This window comes from Pleurodeles waltl, chromosome 3_1 (genome assembly GCF_031143425.1).
Source record: "Pleurodeles waltl isolate 20211129_DDA chromosome 3_1, aPleWal1.hap1.20221129, whole genome shotgun sequence".
NCBI classification, from domain to species: domain Eukaryota; kingdom Metazoa; phylum Chordata; class Amphibia; order Caudata; family Salamandridae; genus Pleurodeles; species Pleurodeles waltl.
Window position 1 is genome coordinate 1,825,854,295 of NC_090440.1, and position 23,357 is coordinate 1,825,877,651.

General features: G+C 41.8%; 1 protein-coding gene across 3 annotated transcripts in view; it reads right to left on the reverse strand.

Annotated features, from left to right (window-relative positions):
• The window catches only part of MYO1B (myosin IB), a 678,894-nt gene that overhangs the window by 293,166 nt on the left and 362,371 nt on the right, over nucleotides 1-23,357 (reverse strand). For all 3 annotated transcript variants that reach the window (XM_069225875.1, XM_069225874.1, XM_069225873.1), the window contains exons 14-15: nucleotides 7,282-7,386; nucleotides 2,423-2,485 (exon numbers count right to left, since the gene is read on the reverse strand). In XM_069225875.1, the coding sequence (XP_069081976.1) occupies nucleotides 2,423-2,485; nucleotides 7,282-7,386 (168 nt within the window). The remainder of the gene's footprint in view (nucleotides 1-2,422; nucleotides 2,486-7,281; nucleotides 7,387-23,357) is intronic.

Consider the following 23,357-nt stretch of genomic DNA (forward strand, 5'->3'; position numbering starts at 1 on the left):
GAAATGTGAGATGTCAGTTTGTTTGTGGCACCATTTCTTCATTTGGGGGCTTTTAATATGCAGGCTCTTTCTACCACTACCAGACAATGCCAATGCCTGCGTTTTGGAGTAGGTCTTGAAGCCTACCGAAAAGGCACATGGTGCTGTAACGCCCCACTGATTTTTAGTGTGCTGGAGTCCATGTTTTTTATTAAATATATACTTTCATTATATTTTGGTCCGAACAGATGCAGGCAATTAAATAATTTTAGACTACCAGTAGAAGGGAAGACATAAATGAAACAGCAAGTGGATAGTTGAGATTTGACCACTACCAGTTTTTGCAGCATCCAATGCAGCCTTCATTTGGATACTGAAGGTGGTTTGTCCACTTCCTGAACTATCTCCAACAACTTCTGACAGTGTGATTTCAGTGGATGCTGATCATGATCTTTAATTTTTTCTTACTGCCAAGTAGTGTCCATGAGGTAGCGATTTTGGCCCGCACCGGTGATGACGTTTCTACACAAGCCTTACAGTCTCCTGCTTTTCTTGTTTAGAGACTTACCTACTATCTGTTGAACATGATTACATTTCATTGACGTGATTCTGCCCCTGTATGTACAGTTATTACGTAATTGAAGGATGTTTGTATGGAGAGTATCATGGTCTTAGCTTTACTTTTGTAGAAATGTATTTGTTAAAATCATTTTTTTGTCAGATATTGTATTTATAATTTTACTTGTGCTGTATTGTATTTTTACGGCCCTGGTGGCTGCAATAAAGTTTTAGGAGAGAAAGATTACATTCCCCTTTCGCAGCAACTTTGTTCCTGATTCCTCCCTAAAGTTTTTGCTGCTATGAGGGTGCTCAGTCTCTGAGGTTAACATTAGGCTAGACATGGCTGTGGTCTAGGTTCCATATGATTTATTTGAAGTTAAGTATTTGTTTGCCCCTTGGGAGGCCAACCAAGAACAATTTACGTTAGCCACCTAGTGTTCGCTGTTTACTCATTCATCTTTGCATTACTATTTTTATACAGTTGAAGAATTAAGCCATTTTCAGGATGCACAGAGTGATATCCTAAAAGGTTCACTCCGAGGCCACTAAGTAACTTTATTCAGGCCATTCAATTTCAAGAGAAGGTCTCTAGGATTTATTTTTTTTCAAAGGGGTAATCTAATGAGTTTGACCACCTCTTTTTTCTTCTTTATCCCCTGCATTATTCAAATACTATGATTGATTTTAGAATTAGAGACCACAGCAAAGGAGCACACAAGACAGTCCATCTCCAAAACATAATCTGGAAGAGCAGATCGAATCAACAGTAGACTATGTCAAGACTGGAGGTTGAAGTAAATCCAGGCAGCAAGAATGTTCAGGCAAGTCGAAGTCAGGCTAATGATGTCAGCAAGCAGGAATAGAGCGAATTATTGTGTTCCTGTTATAGGTTTTAAAGGAGGCAGAATCAAGTGAAAAACAACTTTAAATACATGGAATAAGAAAGGCTGCAATCAAAAAGGGGTTATTGCTTGGAAGACAAGAAGGAGACCAACATCTCATCAGACCAGCAATGCAAATATCAACAAATATACCCAATTATCAAACAGAGCATTAATAGATTTAGCCAAGTTACCCATTCCTCATATACAAATGCAATAAAGCAAATCCAGCATAGGTGGTGCCTTCCTTTCGAAATGCAAGTTCACTAACTCCATAATGTTGTGCCAAATCGGGGGTCTACCATCACATATTATGAGTGTGAAAGAGCCATGGAAGCCTCACTACCTAGTAAACTAAAATCAGCATTTTGGCCAGCTACAGATAAACATGGTGTTTAAAAACAGGTGCAAAAATAAGCAGCAAGGAGGACATTATCATCATCATTCACCAGAAAACTCTTTGCTTGGTCAAATGGTGCACAACTTAATTGGCGACCCAACCCCCTTGTGCTATGATGAAGGTAAAATCAAATATTCCATTAACTTCGATTTTTGTCTGTAATATGTATATCACACACTGTCCCGTGCCTGTCACCTTCCAAAACATGTATTACAATGAATCGTGGATGATCAACTGGTCTATGTGCCTAGTATCACGCAGAGGAGCATGTCTGCTACAAACTTTTAAGCCTCTAGGTTAGTAAGCAGGTTACATTTCCTAACGGTTACAACACGTCGAACAGCATTAAACAGAAAATGAAAACTGGAGGATTAAAACTATTGTTGGCATACAGCGGATTTCACTTACTATCTTACATAGTTTGTTAACAAAAAGCATTTCTGCATATTCCTGTCATTTTTGTGCAGGTTTTGGTAATCAATGATTAGACCACTCGATTAAAATGCAAGCACACATTGCACTAAATGTTTGCCAGCAACAAGGACATTTACAGGAAGTGTACACAATTCAAGAATCTACTAAAAAGATTAAGGAAACTTACATTTTCAATTAGATCACAAATAACGGCATTGTTGAAGTATTCAATGTGCGTCCACTGTATACCCTGAAAGATACAAAAATCTTCTATTAGTCTCAAAGTACAGCGCCATACGGTGCCTTGGGCACTAGATTAATTACATCTCTAGTGGGATCACTTTAAAGTGCATTCTCATTAAAGGCACTTAAGGAAGAATTTTACAAATGCGTTTTAAGTCTTATAACTAAATGAGGGACGCAGCATTCTGCTACTGACAGCACAGGACTAAAATGCGAGCCCCTGAACTGCTTCCAGACTAACTTTCCATTACTAGGCCTGTGTCAAGTTCCCACGCACTTTACTGGAACTCTGCCAGAAATGTATACACAGACCCGTGGTCAGTATTGCTGAGTGTACAATATCAATGTTTATAACACAGAACCTAGATTTTCATGCTGTTAGTTTTCATTTAAAAATACAATTGCAGTTACCAGTTTCCCCCATCTGACAGCTAGCTAGGTGGCACTATCAAAATTAGCATTATCAAAAAGCTCTTACTTCCTTCAAGCACTTCTGTATTGTCAACCTACAGTTCGGACTTATCTTCAAACCTCTGATATCAATATCCTTTTCCATAACTTAAACTCACTAATGAAAAAAGTATGTACACTTTGACACAAATACATAGTACAAGAACAAAACAAACAAAAACAAAAAACGACATCATCGTTCACCCTTAACTCCATCGACAACAAATACAACTCAGGTAACAAACAGTAACGAAAATGAAAGGAAAGGATATGGTCCCACGACATCACATTACTACTAAACTCTTGACGCAACCTGCAGAGAACTCCTCACACCATAGAAAAAGATGATAAGTCCTTCCTCTTGATAGGTGTGGGCCCATAATTTGCTTTCAACATTGTGATCATCCACGCACATCCTTTCTCCTGATACATTTGGGCCCACAAGAGTCTTCAACAAGGTTTACCATCCTATCTCTGACATAATGGGCCTCATTTATGACATCCTGCAATTGTTCTCCTCCTACCTATCCAAGTAACTCAGGGTTGTCCAGAATAGGCACCTCCAGAACCCAGAAGTTCCCAGCAACCTACAAGTCACGAGGTGTATATCATACCAAGGCTTCTTAAACATCTACTCACCGACAACAGATTCAAAACTCATCAATAAGCTTTTAATTTTACTTTAAAGTGCCCACCATTACGGACATTAACAGTTTAAGATGTGGGCATGCAGCTCAGAGCCAAGCTTAGCCAGCACGTATGTGAAGATCAACCCTATCGAAACTGAATTCCTTCTACTCACCAACAACAACAAAACACCATCTATTCCCAAACCTGGCTCAACAAAAATAACCTGAAGGGATTGAACCCTCACCTATGACCAATGCAAATTTGCTTACATCCAATTTGCTTACATCCAACCTTGGCACCAACCTCAACCCCAATGAACACATCACCAAAAAGACAAAGATGGTATGGCATACAAAGTCTCCGAACGGCAGTACAATTTTTAAGGGAGTCACAATGAGTGAATCAATGACTTGCTACTTTAAATGGATCAGTGAAGAGTATGTAATCTAGATCCAAATATCCCACAAAGGCTTTTGTTTTTGTTGCGCTGTGTTGTCTGTCACCGGAGAGGACACAGTGGAGGGATAGATGAGTTGTCCTCTTTAGAACAACCCTAAGTTGTTTTCTTATAGCTGGAGGATGATTTTGTGTTGCACCAAACATAAAAAGTCAAAATAGTGGACAGTAATACAAGAATCATAACATAGTAATGATCCTGTAAAACCGCAGGAGACTTTTTTTTAGCATAAATGACAAGTGATAGATGTTTGTGTGTCTGTTTTTAATAATCCTGAAAGTTATTGATGAGATTCGTGTGCCAAACTGTAGTATTTAAAAACATCTACTACAACCAAAAACATTATGTGGGCAGAGTTCCTGGGAGAGAGTTCACATTTATGTAAACTAGTATTCATGGCATTTGTTTGATGTGCTGACTTATACATTATGATCTGATTTGACTTCAAACATTTATTTACTTTGCTAAAACCCTCACAAAAGGAAAGGAATTTATACTGCAAAATGTCACTTCCGTGCCTTTTAGAAGAGTGAAATCAGATGATTCAACATTTGAAATCTCACTTATTGAGCTAGTTATGCAAAGTCTAAAAAACTGATCAATTCTTAAGAATATACTTTCATAAAGAAATAACCTTACAGAAATGAATGCAACAACTTCAACTTTTTTTAGTGCAAAAGCTATACATGTTTTTTTGATGGACATGAAGAGGGGGGTCATGGCTTGTGACGGAGTTGCGAATTGGCTGTAATCCTGCATGATAGCACAGCTGGATTGCACAGTATGGAAATATATTCCCTTTGGAATTCGATCAACATCTCCAAGATAGACTAAACTTACTTCAACATATCAAAAGGCAGTAAATGCCTCTACTCCATGTGTCTGGATGACTTTTCTGTACACCTAGAAATCTGGGAGTTATCTTTTGTAATAAATTTCTTTTCAGTCCTTCATTTCCTCTGCCCACGCTCTGCATGTGTTGCCCATCAACTGCACAACTCTGGCTGCTCACACTCTCATGGTATCGTGCTTGTTGGATGCCTAACAGTTGTAGCTTTATTCATAGACCTTAAATATGAACAGTTGGTAGAACGTTGTAGTAGTTTTTTTTAACCTTGTTGAATGATATCAATAACCTTTGTGATATGACAGGAGACCAAATGCCTTATTTTACTATAGGGCTATTTCATAGTTATATGGTCTAAGTGACCTACACAGGCTGGGAGCGAGACGTTTAGGACTCCTTATTATCATCAGACATGGTGAGTAGGTAGGTGGGTGATGGCTAGAACACGCTTGCAATATTTGTAAATAACTTGTAAAACGTTGGCTTTGTTTGTACTCAAGTCTGATGTGACACCCTCACAGGCTATCTGCCTGAAGCTCCAAGAGCCGGCTTCAAAGAAATGGTTGACAAGTGGGGAATTGCCAATAACAGACAGGAGAAAATAATCTGTATGATGAATTATTCATTGCTAGGGATTCAGAAGGGATGTAAGCTTCTCATTTAGCTTAGGAAATGGAAAAAAGATTAAATATCTGAGATGTGGAGATCATATGCCTGGTGGTGAGTCTAATGCATTATATAGATCTGATAGATGTGTTCAGATGGTTTTATGTGGGCATGGGTGCTCCTCAGTTGAGGTTTTTTACTATTTGCCTGTTGAAAATTAGATGTCTGACCTTTAATGTGTCAATAGCCCACTTAAATGACATAATGGATCCTCCAAAGAAAGGGCTCTATCCTCTATTTCCTTCACCTCGTTTGTAGATGTCTACGCTTTCTGGTGTCTAAACACTCCCTGCTGAGCAGAATTAAGGAGTCAGATGTTAAGCCACTGAATATATCTGGAACCAGTGGCATGCAACAGAATGAATTATTAATTGAACACAGTGAATGTACAGATGTTTGTATGACTGCACTCAAACAATCGGTCACCTTTTTCACACTGTGATAAAAGTGATGCAGGAAGGTGTGGTGTCTCTTTACATAATTTCTTGCATGGTGTTCTGTTAGAAGTATCTTATTGGGGTTCATTTTTCATGTAATTTTTACATGCGTTTTGTTTTACCAAAGTTAGTCAGAAGAATTTAAATCTTCAGGAAATGTTCTGGCATTCTTAAAGTTAAGTGCCAGCAGTTTATTTCAAGTTTGTTATTTTCAACATGTATTTACCATTGTCCCTCTGCAAGGGAGAACCTCTTCATCCGGCATTAGCATAGTCATAAAAATGACAACCGTAAACGGTGCAACTACATAGTACCAACATTAGGCTGGTGGGCAATGGCTAGGAACCCAAAGTAACGACACTGCCTACATGCAATATGATTCAGACTAACTAAATGAAACTTGACATCTGTGACAGTAAAGGCCTGAAATACAATCGTACATTGAGTTTTCACTAGGGACACAAACAATTACAAATAAAGTTGAACCCAGCTAGTTACACCACTAAATCTCTTCAGACTTTATCTGGACTAGCCCAACCTAATAGTTTGCTGCCAAGGGAATGCACGCTTGTATTGGAGTAGAAGTTTTCAACTATTACAGTTTAGCACACTTAAGGCGTAGCAACTTATGACAAGCTGGCTGACAGTGACCATAAGTACATTAAGGAGAAAGCTTACATGCAATGTGATACTGACTTAATTGCAAAAAATAAAATAAAGACTGTGTTGTAAAAGACTAAGGTCTGACACTGAAGGAATACACGTATTTCACCAGAAACCACTGCCTTCGTACTATAAATGTTGAAGATAACTTGTCTAAGCAGAACAACGATTCCTCTTCAAATCCAATCCCAGGTTTGGCCTAGAGTTTTCTGTGGTGCAGTAGTGACTAACCTATCAATCAAACATTTCTATCACGCGGCTAGTCACCCATAGTGTCTCAAGGCGACTAACAGTATTGTTGATGCCATACCATTGCTCAAACAGTACTGCCGCATGTAGAATGGCATGTGCAGGCCTTGCTCTTCATGAAGTTTGTAGACTTACTTCTGGACTTGCCCAGAATAGTCCCATTACTCCTTGGTACATAATTTATCTACCACTCATGTTTGAGAAATCCGAGTATGTTGCGTTTGTTATGTTCCAGATCAATTACTTTTTGGGCTCGGTGTAGTGATGTGTAACCGAATAGTAGCAAAGTTTCAGGGTAATGGGTTACATTTGTGGGCTAGTTTCTTAAATATTAAAATTACATGTTTGTTTCGCCTATTTCTGCATTCTGAGTTTCATTCTGTGTGTTAATGTGGAAGGATTACCTCGCGGATGTACTCTTCCTGCTCCTCTTTCAGCGTAAGCTCAATGAAGATCTGCTGCAGCTTCTCGTTGCAGTAGTTAATGATGAACTGCTCAAAACTGTTGTCCTATATGCAAAGAAACAAACATTAATATCTGAACGTCCCATGACAGATGATTCACTCAATAAGGCCTAATGCGACTACACAAACTTTATGATGCAAACTGCCACTTCAGCTCAAAGAAAGATGCGTGTGTGGTTGTAAATGCTCTATCATACAAAATTCATGCAGAAACAATCCACTGAATAAACATAACCGGAAAAACGGTGTGCAATACAATGTGCCACCACAGTGGGGGATGGGGTTCTCAAAATACCACCATAGATTGTTTTCAATTAGAAAAAGTCAAAGCCTACTTAACCAAACGCAGTTAAATCCCAAATTTGAGAACCTGCAGGTAAATGTTACTTTCACACTATTCTGTAAGCATGCCTTCATTATTCACACCAAATATCCAATCCGTGCACCCAAGAAGAAATATTTAGCACCAACCACCAGTACTTCCTATGTATAGAGGCAGAATGAGAATCCATCTATTTTAGCTTCAGGGTTCAAACCTTGTATTAGTTAAAAACGACCTTGTGTAACTGGGATTTCTGAAAAACCTATGACCAATGTTTAGCAGTGAGATTGGCCTTTCGTACTGAGTATTTCTCTTACTGGTTAAAATGCAGTGTACTCAAACACAAAAGGCCTGTGTATTCGGCTGTCCTTCAATCTACAATGGAGGTACACTGACTTACATATTGCAACTCTAAAACACAAGGATTTGGAGAACTCCACATGGGTAGACTCTAAAGGAATTTAAGGTACAATGTGTAATATAAACCTATGCATTAAACAGACAGCTAAAAAAATCTCTGACCCATCATCTTTGAAGGAAGTAGACTTTTATGGTCAAAATAATCTAGAAGACTTGAGAACTGAGTGGAATCAGAATAACATAAGTGCGATTACAAACGGTTGGCATGCACTTGATGAATGTATTCAACATACCTTAAATACCATCCATGTATTTAAGTGTGCCAAGTCCCGGGAAGGCCCATCAATCATCTGTGCCGATTTGTTGGCACAGACTTATTGGACTCTAACATTAATAAGGGTTAAAGGACTGCACACCAATGATTGGCTGTGTGGATCAGCGAGAATCGGAGAGAACTGAGCCCCACTGCCTTTTACTGGCTAGGCCAGATAGTTTGCCAAAAAGTATTATATTAGACTGTCAAATATCACCAAAACAGAAAATGCTCATTAATGTTAGCTGGCATTACCAAATCTAGCAAACCTGCAATGCAATTTGCCTCGTCAAGACGTGAACTCTACATCACAAAACACACAGCAGCTTTTTTATGCAATGAGAAGGCGTAAACGATATAAAAAGCAGCATCAGCTCAAAAAGAAACAAAAAGCAGACAAATTACAACCTCTCAGGCCAAATTCCAGTTGAAAAAAAGTTTGTTTGTGCAGCTTACTTTCGAGACTCTGGTAACTCAAAATACCTATTTAAACATCCTATTTTAGAAAGCAGAAAACCACATAGAGACGCTACATTAGAACGCAATTAGTAAGGACTCCAGTGAAGATTACAAGTATCAGCATGCAACACAATTGCCACTGCAAAAGCACCATACTTACAGCTTTCTGAGGAAACAAACCAGAAGGAAAGTCATAAGGAGACGTTGTTAGTTTTACAGAAACCCCAACAATTGCCAATGTTTTTCTATTTGAGGTAATCGGCTGCATAAAAACAATTTATAATTTCCTGACATTATGTGCAAGAAATAACCTGCATGAGTAGTCTGCTTGCTTGCGAGGAAGGGGTTTTGCAAATTGTAACAGTGTATAGGAGATAAAAGAGGAAAATGCTTCGATAATATTGAAATACATTTGGTCCGTTTCTTTCTCTAGTAAACTATGGAGAAAATGAAGAAAGCCTACAAGGTAAGACATTATTAGCACGTTTTCAATCTATTTCACACACCTCCCACCACCGCTATGTCTCATGCTTTCACTTCACAAAACTCGGGGTTCACTCTCTTCTGGTGGGTCTTCCCAGGGCCGCCTGTCTTCGATGGACTGCGCTCCTGTGCGGGTGTCACAGGACCGCTGTTTAGAGCCGTGGGCCTAGGGATTCCCTCGCAGGTGCCCTCCTGTCGTCTGCGGTGGCTAGTGCTGAAGGCAGAAAAAGCTCGTTGAGGCACTGCGCGTCTTGCCAACCAAGTCTTCAAAGCGCTGCAGACTCCGGAAATAATATTTCCACTACATTTGGCGATGTGGGAGCCTCCTTTAAAATTCAGTTTCCGGGCCCGCGGTTAAGTGATTAACAGTTCAGGAGCGAAGAAATCTTAATGCACAGAGGCTGGAAACACGCATAGAGCCTGGAAACATGGAGGGGGGTCAAAAGCCCACGGACGCACGTGGTTTGTCAGTTCCACGCCTTGCATACTCACTTTATAAGCACTGCAGCTCTAAACAGGGTGCTTCTATTCTATATCAGTACAGGGCAGAAGAGGGGTTCGTTTAAGAAACGCATCAAACAGGACTTCTTTGTTCCACTCGCGATAAAGTGACATAACACATACCCATCGAATAATTTACTCCTTTTAGTCAAATAAGGGAATTCGCAGTTAGCACATGTTTTTGATGTGTGGGAAAGCCATACAGCGGATGCACAATTAAGGATTTAGTTTCACATCAAATGCGCCATGCTGGGAGGGCTGTGCCCGAGTCCTACGGCAGACCTAATTCTTCAGGCAACATCTAAAACACATCTGAATCACCAAGTGATCCAAATTACAGCAGCGTCGAATTGCCTTTGAAGTCACTACAGCAGAGAGGTCATCATGTCTGGACAACATATGTAGTTACTCTTCGACGTGGGTTAGTGCATTTGAGGGTCACGTGTCTGTTGCGGGAGCTGATATGGCATCCGGATCTTCCAGAAAAGCGCTTCGGATGTCAGTTTGGAGATTTACTGCAGTATCCGAAAATTCCAAGCATTAAGCATAAACATCTATTGCCTGGCTTCAATGTGATTTTTACACTATAAAAGGAGTTCACGTTTAAGAAGCATGCCAGGAACAGCACCCAGATGGTGCAGTATTATTTTTAACCTCAAACGAGAGAATGTAGAAGCCAAAATCGGAAGTTTAGATCAGAGAAGCATGTATCAAATAAGATCCATCGTCCTTAGAAGGTTAAGTGAATGAAACAAACTAGCATTGCCTTTTGTGATGCTGTAATGCTGTGCAGTACGGCCAAAAAGAGTAAAAACAGGCATTTTTCAATACAATAGGTGTCGCATTTGCTTGAGATATAGCTATTGTAAATTCATAACTGGACTTTTCTTGCCACATCATTTAGTCAACCCAACCTCATAATTTCGTCTTTTCCTGCCGTATAATTCCAGTGGCTCTGCATGTAACTAAAACACTTCCATTTACCTTTTTCCTCTATCTGTTGCAAAAAAATTTAATGCTGCCATTTTGCATCCTAATTTAAATCTGCCATGCTAATTCCAATAGAAATCCACTTTCACCACCCCACCATCAGAGTTGCTGGCTGGCTAACAGAAGTCCCCCAAAAAAAGACACTAGACAGCCACAGGAGAAAAACTAGAAGGGTCACCCAAACATTTCAAGTGTTCAACAGTCATAGTGTAATAGGGATGTTAAGTTGGCCTGAATTATGGTAATAATTGTACTAACGAGAGATTGTTAAAACATGTATAATTATCATAAAAACCTTTATCAGAAATAAAGAGTTGGTATTAGACGGTCATGCGTAGCCCTTACTACAGTAGAACAGCCTTACAGGACCTTACAGTAGAACAGCCTTACAGGACCTCACAATGAAAATAGCATCGTCATGTAACTGTACAGTTAGCCCCTAGATAGAATAACCACACAAAAAATGGCAGAAAGTAATGCAGTGTAACCATATATTTAGCTCCTGGAGGACATGGTACATTACACGTATTCAGAGCTAACAGGCATAAAATTACAAAAAAGACTCTTAAAACACAACCTACTCTTGGCTGTAGAACAAATGTTCCAGCCATGAGAACATTTTAACAGATACTGAATTGTGGGAGGGGTCATTATTTTTGGGTCCCCACTAAGTTAGTGTGGGGGCCCAAAGATGATGTAGACAGAAAGAGCACTTTGTTGTGAACATTTTGGTGGTGGTCCCATTGTCCTAGAACCACCACAGGCTGAGTTTTGAGCAAAAATGTTTTGAAAAAGAATGCTTGCAAAGCATTATGGGAAGAGTTTCCCGAATGCAGTGAATATTGTAGTATGCCACTTTTACTTTGAGGATTTCTGCTTAAGTAAAGCATTCACCAATTTCAAATGTTTTAAGGGGAGAGCCGCAAGAAATGACTCTGATCAAATAACTGAACAATATGACCAGCACTCTAATACTGCTGATCGAGTTCACACTGTTATGCCTGTTTGGGCTGTGAGTGCAATGGCTGCCATGCAGCACAAAGGGGAGAGACTAAAGAAATAGTTCTCCCACGCTAAAGTATATAGACAATCGTGCAATAATCCAGGTAAGAGGGGAAGCCTGGAAGGCGTGACAAAAACAGCCTCAAGGCGGGACAAACAAAGCAATTACCAATTACATCAACTGATTTATGAAAGGCAAGCACAGGAACGAGAAAGTGATGGGCGTGAGGTGGGCATGGTTAAAAGCCCATAATACCTATAACAGGTCAAAGCGCTTGTGCTCTACCTAAAATGGAAATAAAATTGAAGTAGCAGGAAAGTGGGTTTTTTGCACTTTTTTTTTTTTTTAAAGCAGATGGGCAAACAGCAATTTTCCATCTGTCCTTTAAAAAATAAAAATATAAAATAAAAAAAATATATAAATTTTTTTAAAAATGCAGTGTCGAGGGGGCAATATGGGAAGAGGGCAACTGAGGGAGGATAAAATATATATAAGGCTGGGTAAGGGATAGAGGGAAAAAGTAGTATACAAGAGTGAGAGCAACACAGAGGGCAGTAGGGAGAAGGAGATGAGGGAGACAGTAGCAAGGAGTGCAGAAATCAGTACATGAGAGAGCAGCACTAAGTACCGGCAACAGGATAGAAGCCCAGGAGGGGAAAAACACAAAATATGCATTCTTAATGGAGGGCTTAATCAAAAGGAAAGGAAAATATTACTTACCCCGTAAACATCTGTGTGCAGTGCTGTAGATTCACATGCATACTCCTTTACCTAGTGATGAGTTCAGGCATTTGCAAACTGTTTTTCTTAACAGAAGCTTTCAAGTCACAAGACGTTCGGCGACCCCTCCCTTAGTCCACAACGAGCATGGTCATAGACTTCATGTTTGATTGTCTTTTGTGCAATGGTTGAGAGTGCAAACGGAATGTTGAGTATGCCTAGTGTGGTACAATGAGCATATTGTTCAGTGCTGAGCGAGTAATAAAAGGAGAAATCTGTAATCATCACAGGATTGTGGGGAGGAGGGTGGGCACATGGGCATCTTAAGCACTACAGGCTACAAACTGTTGCGTACAGGGTAACATTTTGTGTTCGTGGCATGTGTGGCTGTACTGTAAATACACATTTGCTGCTTAAACAGTAAAGAAGTACTCCTCATAAGCAGTGTCTAGTGAGTAGATGATACAGGTGTCTGGAACAAAGACCTTTAAATTGTCTGACAAACTATAGCCTTTTGGCAAGCAGGAGATACTTGACGCACTATGCCTTTTTTAAGGCTCTCCATGAAAGCTTTGACTACCAGGATCCTAAAATGGATACATGTTCCGTTATGCATTAAAGCTGCTGCAGCAGCAAGATGTGAGCATATCTAAGTGTAGGCAAGGCCTGATTTCAGAAGATGTAAAAGACAGCAGAGGAAGTACTGCACCATAACTTTTACAAGTCTAGATTTTTGGAATGGCTGTAACTGACAAACCTGTTCCACTTTGCTCTGTTACAGGCCTGTGTGGTGGTCCCACATGCCTGCTGCAGAACAGTCATGATTCCTGGCAGAGTTTCAGGTATCCAAACTCTAGGACCTCAGGTGCCAGATCGCTACTTTGAGCTGCCTTGGATATGGGTCGTCGGAACTGGCCTTTTCTCTGGGTAAGGAAGTCCAGCTTGAGCATAAGCTTCTCATGAGCACGAATAAGCATTTCCAGAATTGTGGAGTACCAGGACTATCTGGTCCAGGTTGGACATTCGGATTAAGGTTCACAGACACTTTCCTTATCAGGTACAGGGAAAGTGAGAGAAGAAAAAGCGTAGACAAAGATTCCTGATCAGTTTATCCACTGTGCATTGTCCATAGATGATGGGAGATGGTGTGGCATTGAAAGGCCTAGGATGGGCATAAGGGATCCACTGCTTTTGCTAAAGAGGAAGTAAAGAGAATAAACTCCTTTTCCCTGAAGTTACAGGGGCACCTTCTTTATTGCCCCCCCCTTTTTTTTGTTTGAGGAGGTACCTCTTCAATGAGAAGCCAGAGATGGTCTTGACTGGGTATGTCTCCAGGATGGAATGTTGGCAGAAGAGTAAGAAGTTCCAGGCAGTAGCAGTTGCCCAACACCTCTAGAACCCACTGCTCTGATGTTTTTTCCTTTCTTTTGGGTTACCCTACAGAACTACAGCAAATGGCAGACAGGTTTAAGCATAGTTGCACACAGGCACATTCCCTTGAAAAATGGGTGTCTAGAGGGGAGTGTCCCTCTGATCTGACCAAATAAAAAATCTGTATCACTAAGTCAGGGTGCCTCTCTTTCAGAAGCGAACAAGAAATGTATGAGATCATTAGGCTTCCTTTTCACTAGATGAATGAATGGGTAAACAGGAAGAGATTATAAGAGTCCTGACGAAGGCCGGAGACTCAGGTGGGCATTCAGCATGGCCAAAACATGTTGGTGTAACGTGATGGATAGGTGAGGCATCGTATCTCATCCAGTATCAGGAATATATGGGGTCACTCATCTAAGAACTCCCAAGCAATGATTAACTCCACCAAGATGATATCTACCCACTGAGGTGTGGAAAATCGCCTATGATGAAGCATGCCATGACAGTGGAACTCACCATCTCTGCAGGGACACCTATAAACATTTAGCATTTTTGCCCCCACTTTTTACCAAACTTATTTTTGTTGGCCTTAGGACTCTGTGTACTTTACCACTGCTAACTAGTGCCAAGTGCTTGTGCTCTTCCCCCAAAACATGGTTAAATTGGCCAATTGGCATATTTAATTTACTACTAAGTCCCATGTAGAGTGGCAAACCATATACCCTGGGCCTGTAAATTAAATGCTCCTAGTGGGTCTGCACCATTTATTGTGCCACAAACTTAAGTAGCACTTTAAAACATGTCCCAGACCTGCCAATGCAGCCGGAATACAGATTTAAACTATAATGTCAAGCTTGCGATTAAAACCCGCCCTGTCAAAGTAATCTCTAAGGTAGGCTCTAGGTAGCCCATAGAGCAGGGTGTGGTGTATTTAAAAGACTGGACATGTATTTTACGTTTTACATGTCCTGGTAGTGAAACCCCCCCAAATTTGTTTTTTACTACTGTGAGGCCTAGTGCTCCCATAGGATAACATTGGAGATTCCCTATTGCATTTAATAAGCTGTAATTTCCAATTGGGAGCAAATCGCTGCATCATGTTTAGTGTTTATGAAATTGTAATGATAACTCCCCTTTATTGGGAACGTCTGAATTTTCATTACTATTTTGAAAGTGACACATTTAGAAAGATAGTATTTTCCTACCCTTAGACCTTAGGTGCCTATAGCCTGCCTTGGATCACAGAACTGGTTGCAACTGACAGAATTTGTGAATTTCTCCTAGACAGTCAAGCAATAGAGGGATTAGGTGTGCCTGAATAGGCCATCTGCAGTCTGGACTGAGGGGTGGAGCTGAGCACAGCCCTACTTGCAACTGAATAGCCTGTGCGGTGCTTTCACACAAAGGGGCCTAACAACCCCACATTTTCACTAGAGCCAGGGGAGAAAGGAAATTCTATGCACTTCCAAGCCACTGTCTAGAAGCTTCTCCCACCTTCTAGAACCAGGAACCAGGGTATAAATCATAGACCTCAGACATCAACTCTTCAGTACTCCTCTGGACCAGTGGATACTCTGCCAGGAAGGACTGCTGTGTTGCTGGAAGGACCTCCATTCTGCTGGACTGCTACTTTGAACGATTTCTGTACTGCTGGATTGCTGCCCTGATTAACCCGCTGTTCTGATACTTTCTGTCTAGGGACAAGCCAGGATCTTCAACTGTTTTCTGGCCTTCTGTTCAGAGCCATAGGGATACAAAAGGCTTCTTTCATCTTGAACACTCACCTAGACCCTGCCACACACCCAGCCTGAGTGAATGGAAGTGGTGCTGAAAGTGCCCAGATAGCCAAAACCCAAAGTGGGGTAACTATTTTTTGGTTAAAACTGCTCTGAGAACCAGGAGGAGACTGGGACCATCCTGTTTGCCTGACCGGCTGATGTGCATCACCGTTCTGATTGACTTTGCAGCTTCTCCCGCTACGTTCTTCTCCATACCAGCACATCCTTTTCAGTCATCCTTCGTCATAGGGGTATTCAGCCCCGTGGAACTGTCTTCAGCTACAGTTCTCTACTTAGTCCTGCTGGAGATTTTCAACCTACATTTCAGAGAGGACGTCTGAATGTAGAAAACTTCACTGCAGCTTTTACCAAAGGCTATCTGATGACAATGATCTCACCTCCTGCAGCTTTGACCTGCTGAACTTTACCTTCTCAGAACATTTTTCTCAAGACTTTTTCTATGTCGGAGGGTAAGCACTGACTGTGGCCAATCCACTTATTGTATCTGAACTGTGCTCCATCGTGGTCTGACATTAATCAACTATGAGCCAGTCTCACGCGACTAGATGTCCACGGTTGGCACTTTGATCTTTTAGGCACTAGTTTTTTCTACAAACTTTAAAATTCATAACCCCAGTTCTAATGATGAGATTTTTGTTGTTTAGGTTTAAAATAATTTATAAAAATGTACTCATGTTTCTAAACTGGTTTAGGATTTTTCTTGTGTTGTGTTTTCACTCTATTACTGTTTGTGTGCTGTATAAATACTTTACACATGGCCTCAATGTTAAGCTTGACTGCATTATTGTGCCAAGCTACCTAGGGTTAAGTATAGGTTAATGTAGTGACTTTTTGTGGTTCACCCTGTAAGGGACTGTGGCTGTTGCTTGACCAGGGCTCACACCCCAGTCAACCAACAACCCAATTTCTAACACAATAAATTGTGGATGAAGTGATTTCTCTAAAATCTTTATGGAGTCCTGTAGAATAACCCAAAAGATAGAAACCTTTTCAGACCTCACCATTTTCAGTATCTTATAGTGATATTAAGGAAAACGTGCCTTGGTTAAACTCCTCTTTCTCTCCTTATAGTGTATTGCTGATGTAATTTCCTCAGAGCAAGAGAAAAAAAAACGTATATTCTCCCCCATACAGGTGTTGAGTGATCATGGGAAGGTACATCAGGACAATGTTTAGAGGAAGCTTCTACCAGAGTCACCTCTGCCCTTTTCTTTATTTCTCTTGTATGAACCCCTGTGGTTGCACCGAGGCTCTCTTCTGTGGCAGGGTTCATCCCTTCACCCTATGTCCAAAGGATGGTCATACGGTGAGTGGGGTAATGACTGGACTGGTGGAGGAAGTAAAAGGTGTAGCAGAGGGCCTGTGCCCATCCCTGTGTTTTTGGGCACAAGCCTGTAGAGATCCCTACAGAAATTCCCCTTTGAAAATGAGCCTTCTCTTTCAAGGGAGTGTTTCTAAGGACTTCTGTAGAGGTGGTATTGCCAAGATTTTCCTGGTGACAGGATGTATGAGGAGATGCCTCTGCCAGGATTCTTATTCCTCTGCAATTTCTGCAGTATCAGTGCCTCAGATTCTTCAGATTTGGCTGTCACCAAAGGTTTCTGCATCAACAGGATTTCTGGCACCGGCTTTGGTAGTGCTCTGAATGCTGATGTCTGTTGGTAGTGAGGATGTGTGTTACCCTTGGACTGAGAAGGGCTAGATGGCTGACAAGGCTCAACACCCTTTGGCGGTGGCTTGTGCGACTCCAAAGCTATATCTTAGTGGTGACTAAAGGTAGCTGAAGCTCTGGAGGCGGCTTTTCTCTTGTTCATGCTCAGCGATCTATACTAGACTTGAGTGTCTGAAATAGTGCACTACTTTTGAGTGAGATTTCTTGTGCAACTTGGGTTTGGTCACAGGGCTCTTGGGGACAGATGTGGTACCAGCAAGCCTGGATGTATTCTTAGTTTGAGGGCCAGTGGTCTTTGAGGTTATTTCGATGCACTCTTTGGCTTCTCACTCTGGCTCACTCGATGATATCGTCTCTGGGCTCGGTGTTCACAGCGCCTATAGAAGGAAATGCATCATTACCTTCTATAGCACCAGAAGGCTCCTCTACACTGAAGATATCTGTAATTTAAGAGGACAATTGTTGGTGAATGGTGCACTTTGGCCAGCACTTCTCTTTAGAGTACCTCAAGATCTTCTTGCAGCAGAAGGCAAGGCAGGGCTCGCAGAAGACGTCTTCATGATCAAGGGAGAGGTAGATTGCAGACGTCATGGTCATCCAATGAAGGATACTTGGGAGTTGCACTTCGTGTAATGTTGGAAAAGTGTCCATTCCCTTACCCCATTTCAGTCTGCATTCTCCAATGCAGGTCGTCAAGGAAGGACTTGCGATCCTCGCAGGGTGAGGGGAGTGTCCCTGTCTCCGAGGCAAACAGGCGTTAGCCTGCCTTCCAAAGGTATCCGAAAGAGCAGAGTGAGGTAAGTTGTTGGGAGAGACTGTTCTTCTGATTCATCACAGTAGAATTTAAACCGTTGCACTAGGAAAATGTATAAAAACAAGATGGTCTGACAACTCTCTTGGTGTACATCCAAACCAATGGCACAAAAAAAAAAAAAAAAATTCGAACATGAAGTCAATCAATGCCCATGCACATTTTGCACTAAGGAAGGAGTCATAACACACATCATGACTCAAAAGCCTCTTAGAAGAAAATCAGCTTGCCAACATCTGATCTGTACTCTAAACGACAGGAGTATGCAGATCATGTGTATTTTACAGCCACACATGCTACGACATGTGGTTCCCTAACAGTTTGTAATTGCCTGTTAAGAGGATGATTAAGTGCCTACGGCCCATGGAAACAAACACAAGAAGAGGATGGCAAGTCAATGAATAAGAAGCAAGCAAATAAAAGAGAAAACAAAGCCAACGAATGGTAAGCAGGGGAGTAGCTTTAAGAAGGTGTTTGGGGGTGTTGCACCCCGCTGATAAATGTATTTTCTGGAAAATAGTTGGGTACAGGTGCTTTCAGTTGGGTATGGTGATGTGTCTGATTTCACCACAAATATTTACATAGATAAACAAGAAACACACACTCTCTCCCTTCCTTTGTTTTGTAAGTCTTCAAAAATTTTAGTAAGTTTGCAAAATAATGTGTTTTCCCTCACTTAATACCACTAAAAATCTGTATTTCTCTCCCTACCCACTTCCCCTTAAGCCCCTCTTCATGCCCTGACCAAGTATTATGTATTCTTAAAATACATATGCCAGCTTATTTGTTGGAAATTCTGAAACTCACACCCTCTCAATCTTACTGACCAAGCTATGCCCCTAATGTTAAGCAGTAGGTGGGCTGTAAGTCTACAGTAAGTTTTTGGTAAGCCCAGAATAGGTAATTGGCATCTAAGTAACCTATTAAGCCAGACCTTTAAAAAAAAAAAAAAAAAAAAAGGCATATCTAAAATTCTGGCAAAACAAATCGAAGCAGAAATATGATCAACATTAGCTGGCACATTAACAAAGTTAACAGCTTTGTACTTCGAGAAATCTAGCTTTCATTGTATGAAATCTATTTTTAAACAAAAATGTAATGCTGAAGGTGCACCCCTTTACTTATTCTAAGAAAGAATTTACAAATATTTTATGTTTTGCCAATTAATGTCAATGCTTTCGCTACTTTAAATATATTTTACCAGTCTTAGGGACAAGTAGTACTGTGGTTAATAGTAGATATTCTCACAACTCTGTAGTTCTCATTTTTATCAACCATAGAAGAATGAAAAGCTGAGTTTGCCAGAACGGAAACAGAAGTAAAGCCCCACACTAAGAATCTGATGTATCGAAGCTAACTTCATGACTATACTTGTGGGCCAAGCGTAAACGCTAGCAAGAAAATCGGTTGTATTAAAACACCGACTATGAGCCACCTGGATCTAAAAGTCATTAGTATCCGGTGTGGCATGGAGCACATGCTGCAAAGGGTAGAGTGGAATATTCAACGGAGAGCAATGTTAAGAAACACTGCATTGGGTGGAAGCTAGATGGAGTGCATTGGGACATGCAGAGGAACAATGCATGGAATGTTACATGGAACAGAATATTGCACAGAGGGTAATATCAAAGTGCAAAATATTGCAGGGAGTGGGATGTTACACATCAAGAATATTACTTCAGTATTGCGTCTCTCTTTATTATTAAAGAAAAGAAAGGAAAAAAAGCTGTGTCCGAGTGGACCATGCTAGGCAAAATCTTAAGCCAACATTTTGGTTTGGTAGAAGAAGAATACTCTGAATTTCACAGCTTTCTGGTTTTTGGCCAATGGGAGATCACCCACCCACAGAGTCGCCCAAATAAACTCAGGATCCATAATGAACTAGCACAAGCAGATTCCACATACAATTCTGAGGCAGATGCATAAACCTCCTTATTTGTCTTAGTTGCACTCAAAGATGTGACCTAGAAGATACACGTGCCTGCAGGTCTTACATTAACCTACCAAGTTATCACACAAGGATTAGTACCTGTAAACTGGGGGTTACACAAGCACCTTAGCAACAGATGTAGTAACCCTCATAGGTGACATCCGTATGAGAGCCTCTGAGCTGGAGAGAACAAACAAATCCATGAGAAATCCCACTAGGATTTAACTTTTATCCGGCAGGTTGTGTGGTTTCTTACAACATGTTCAGCTTACCTAGATCTTACCAACTTACTTCATGCTATTCTTGATGAGACACTAGTGCTTGTTGCACTTCAGCATCATGTATACAGTGAGCACCACGACCAAGGCCACAAAAGAGGCATTTATAAGTGGTGATGTTCAAGGCAGATATGCGTGTTTCAGATTAGGACACGTGCTGTCTGAATGCTCTGTAAATACCTCAGTACTGGGGTAAGAGAGTACATGAATTGAGAAAGAATAAAAAGAGGGACATTGTGAGTCTTGTGCAAGCCTCAGGCGTGGGATAAGAGTGCATGGTGCTCTAGTACAGAGGTGCTTCATCTAAGGCCTGAAAATACCTGCGTAATGGATGACGGTGAAAGGTGCAGATCATGACAGCATCATGAGTCATGCGAAATAACGGAGAAGCATTGTCAATATATATAAAAGATTAGGATCGTGAAGTGAAAAAAGCTTTCCATAATCTGAATATGGGTGCAATGCACTTCTTTATTTTTAAACCAAAACACTCTTCCGCTTTGCAATAAGCCAAAAAGAATCAAACTTTTATTGCTGGCTATACTAAAAGTTTCAACTAAAAATCGGAATAGACATTCACTTATGCATCAGCCGTTGTTTTAACTTTTGACTCTATAACTCTACGAATAACAGGGTTTGCATTTCAGTACACAGCGCTCTCGCCCATCCCTCTTCCACCACTGTTCGTTCCCTGCATCCTTTTAGTTGGGTATTCTTTACTTTGTGGTCTGAGAACGCGGACCCAGCGACGCAGGCAACAATGGGGACGAATAATCAAGAGGTGAGAGAGGCTGGTGAGGAGCAGAGACAGGTAACACTGGGTGCAAGACTGCAGAGGGGTGCTGTACAAGGTCCAAGATCAGAAACACGCTGGGGGACGAAGGCGGAATGGACACAGGAGAGGAAGAGAAGCGCCAAAGCCAATGCTCCTAGTGCGCCAAAGCCAATGCTCCTAGTGCCACTGCAGGCAATGCTGACCACATGGGGAGGACGCTAAAGCCGTGCGATGAGGTACGGAGCCAGGCCCAGAAACAGTGGCTGCTGGTCAAGCTTGAAAATGGTAGGGTGTAACGCCCTCTCTTGAAATGTACAGATGGATACCAGCAGAGTTTGGAAAACGTATGGCCAGTGCATCCAGAAAAATAGGCCTCTGTGCCCGGGTTGGGGATAGCAGCCATAACTGGGGAGCTGTAGATCACGCTCATCCCGTGGACCGGGTGCTACTGCATCTGCTGCACCGGTGATAGCTCTGGACTGGAGTCATGGGCACTTGGGATATGCATGGGGTTCTCTTTCAACATGCAACAGTGATGTGAGAAAAGACAAGGGCTGGTCAGGCGCCGGCATGGAGCTCTATGTAGGTGGGACTGAACTGAAGTTCTTTATATAGGAGGGGAATGGAGGCTTACTGTTGGAGTAGGGATGGAGGCCTGTGACGGGACAGGGCTGAGAGTGTATAATAACAGTATCATTACACTGTAACTGGGCTTGCTGGATGTGGAATTGTTGGTTTCCCTTTGGAGGCCAGCTACCGTTTCCCAGATTTAAAATACTACTGGGTTGACTGACGAGTCAATCAAGGATTTATAGAGAGCAGTAAATCACCTGTGAGGGTCTTACGGCACTGGAGTTGCTGCTTGCTTTGTGGTAATTTGCTCATTCGAACAACACAGTTGAGTTCTTTCCTGAATTGCTGGAGTGATGGGGTGGTCATGAGGTGTAAGGGAAGGTCGTTCCATGCTTTGGACCCCAAGTATGAGAAGCATCATCCTCCGCTGCTCCTTCAGCAGATCCAGGGGGTGTTTGCGAGGAAGAGGGAGGCATATCACAGATGTCTGGTTGGCTGGTGGAATGTCAAGCGTTTGTTGACACAGGCTCGTCCTTCGGTGCGCCGAGCTCTGTATGCATGGGTCAACATCTTGAACTGACATCTCTTCTGGATCAGGAGCCAGGATAGTTTCTTGTGGTGGGGTGTGATTTGGGTTCGCTGGGGTGGTCGAGGATCAGTCTGGCTTCTGAGCTTTGTATCGTCTGTAGCCTCTTCAGGAGGCATGTGGTGATTCCTACATAGGGGGTATTCCCATAGTCCAGCCTTGTGGTTACGAAGGCCTGCGTGACGGTCCTTCTGGTGTTGACTGGAAGCCATCTGAAGATTTTGGAGCATTCTTATGGTGTGGAAGCAGGCAAATGAGACGGACTGTCCCTGTTTCTTCATGGAAAGCTTGCTATCCAATATGATGCAGAGGTTTCTGGCATGGTCTGTTGGGACGGGTTTAATAGGTCATCATGAGCCATTCCAAGGAGAGGTATGGTTTCCAAAGATGAGGACTACCCTCTTGTCAGTGCTGAGCTTGAGACAGTTGTCCTTCATTCAGCTGGTGACGTTCATCATATATCTGTGGAAGTTAGCTCTGATGGTGGAGGGGTCTTCTGACAGTGATATAATGAGCTGCGCATAAGAGACTATGTTGAGTCCATGTGATCTGATGGTGTTGGCCAGGGGGTTCATGTATGTGCTGAAGAGGGTGGGGCTGAGGGAAGATCCTTGGGGGACGCTGCAGATGATCATCTTGGGTTCAGAGGTGAACGGTGGGAGACTGATTCTATTGGTTCGTCTGATGAGGTAAGAGGCGATCCGTTTGAGGGCATCTCCCTGGATTCCGATGTGGTGAAGTGAAGGATGCGTGGCTCAGTTGGATATCCCTGACTGACACTCACTTTCTTAGGGGACCACAGTTCCTGGGCTGCTCAAAGTTCCCAGGTTGATTCCCCCACCCCTACACCCTCCTACCCCCTTTCACCTCCTAGACCTCACCTTTTCCCCATTTTACCCTCTTCCCCCAACCAAGATGCTATACCACACACAACCTGGATCAGGCTGTGTCAGAGTGAGCAATCAGAGTGTGCGTAGAACCAGTAGTGCGCAAATGTCCCTTAACTGTACTATAGTTCATCCACAGTTTAAAAAAATAAAAAGTAGATTACTGAATGACCTAACCTA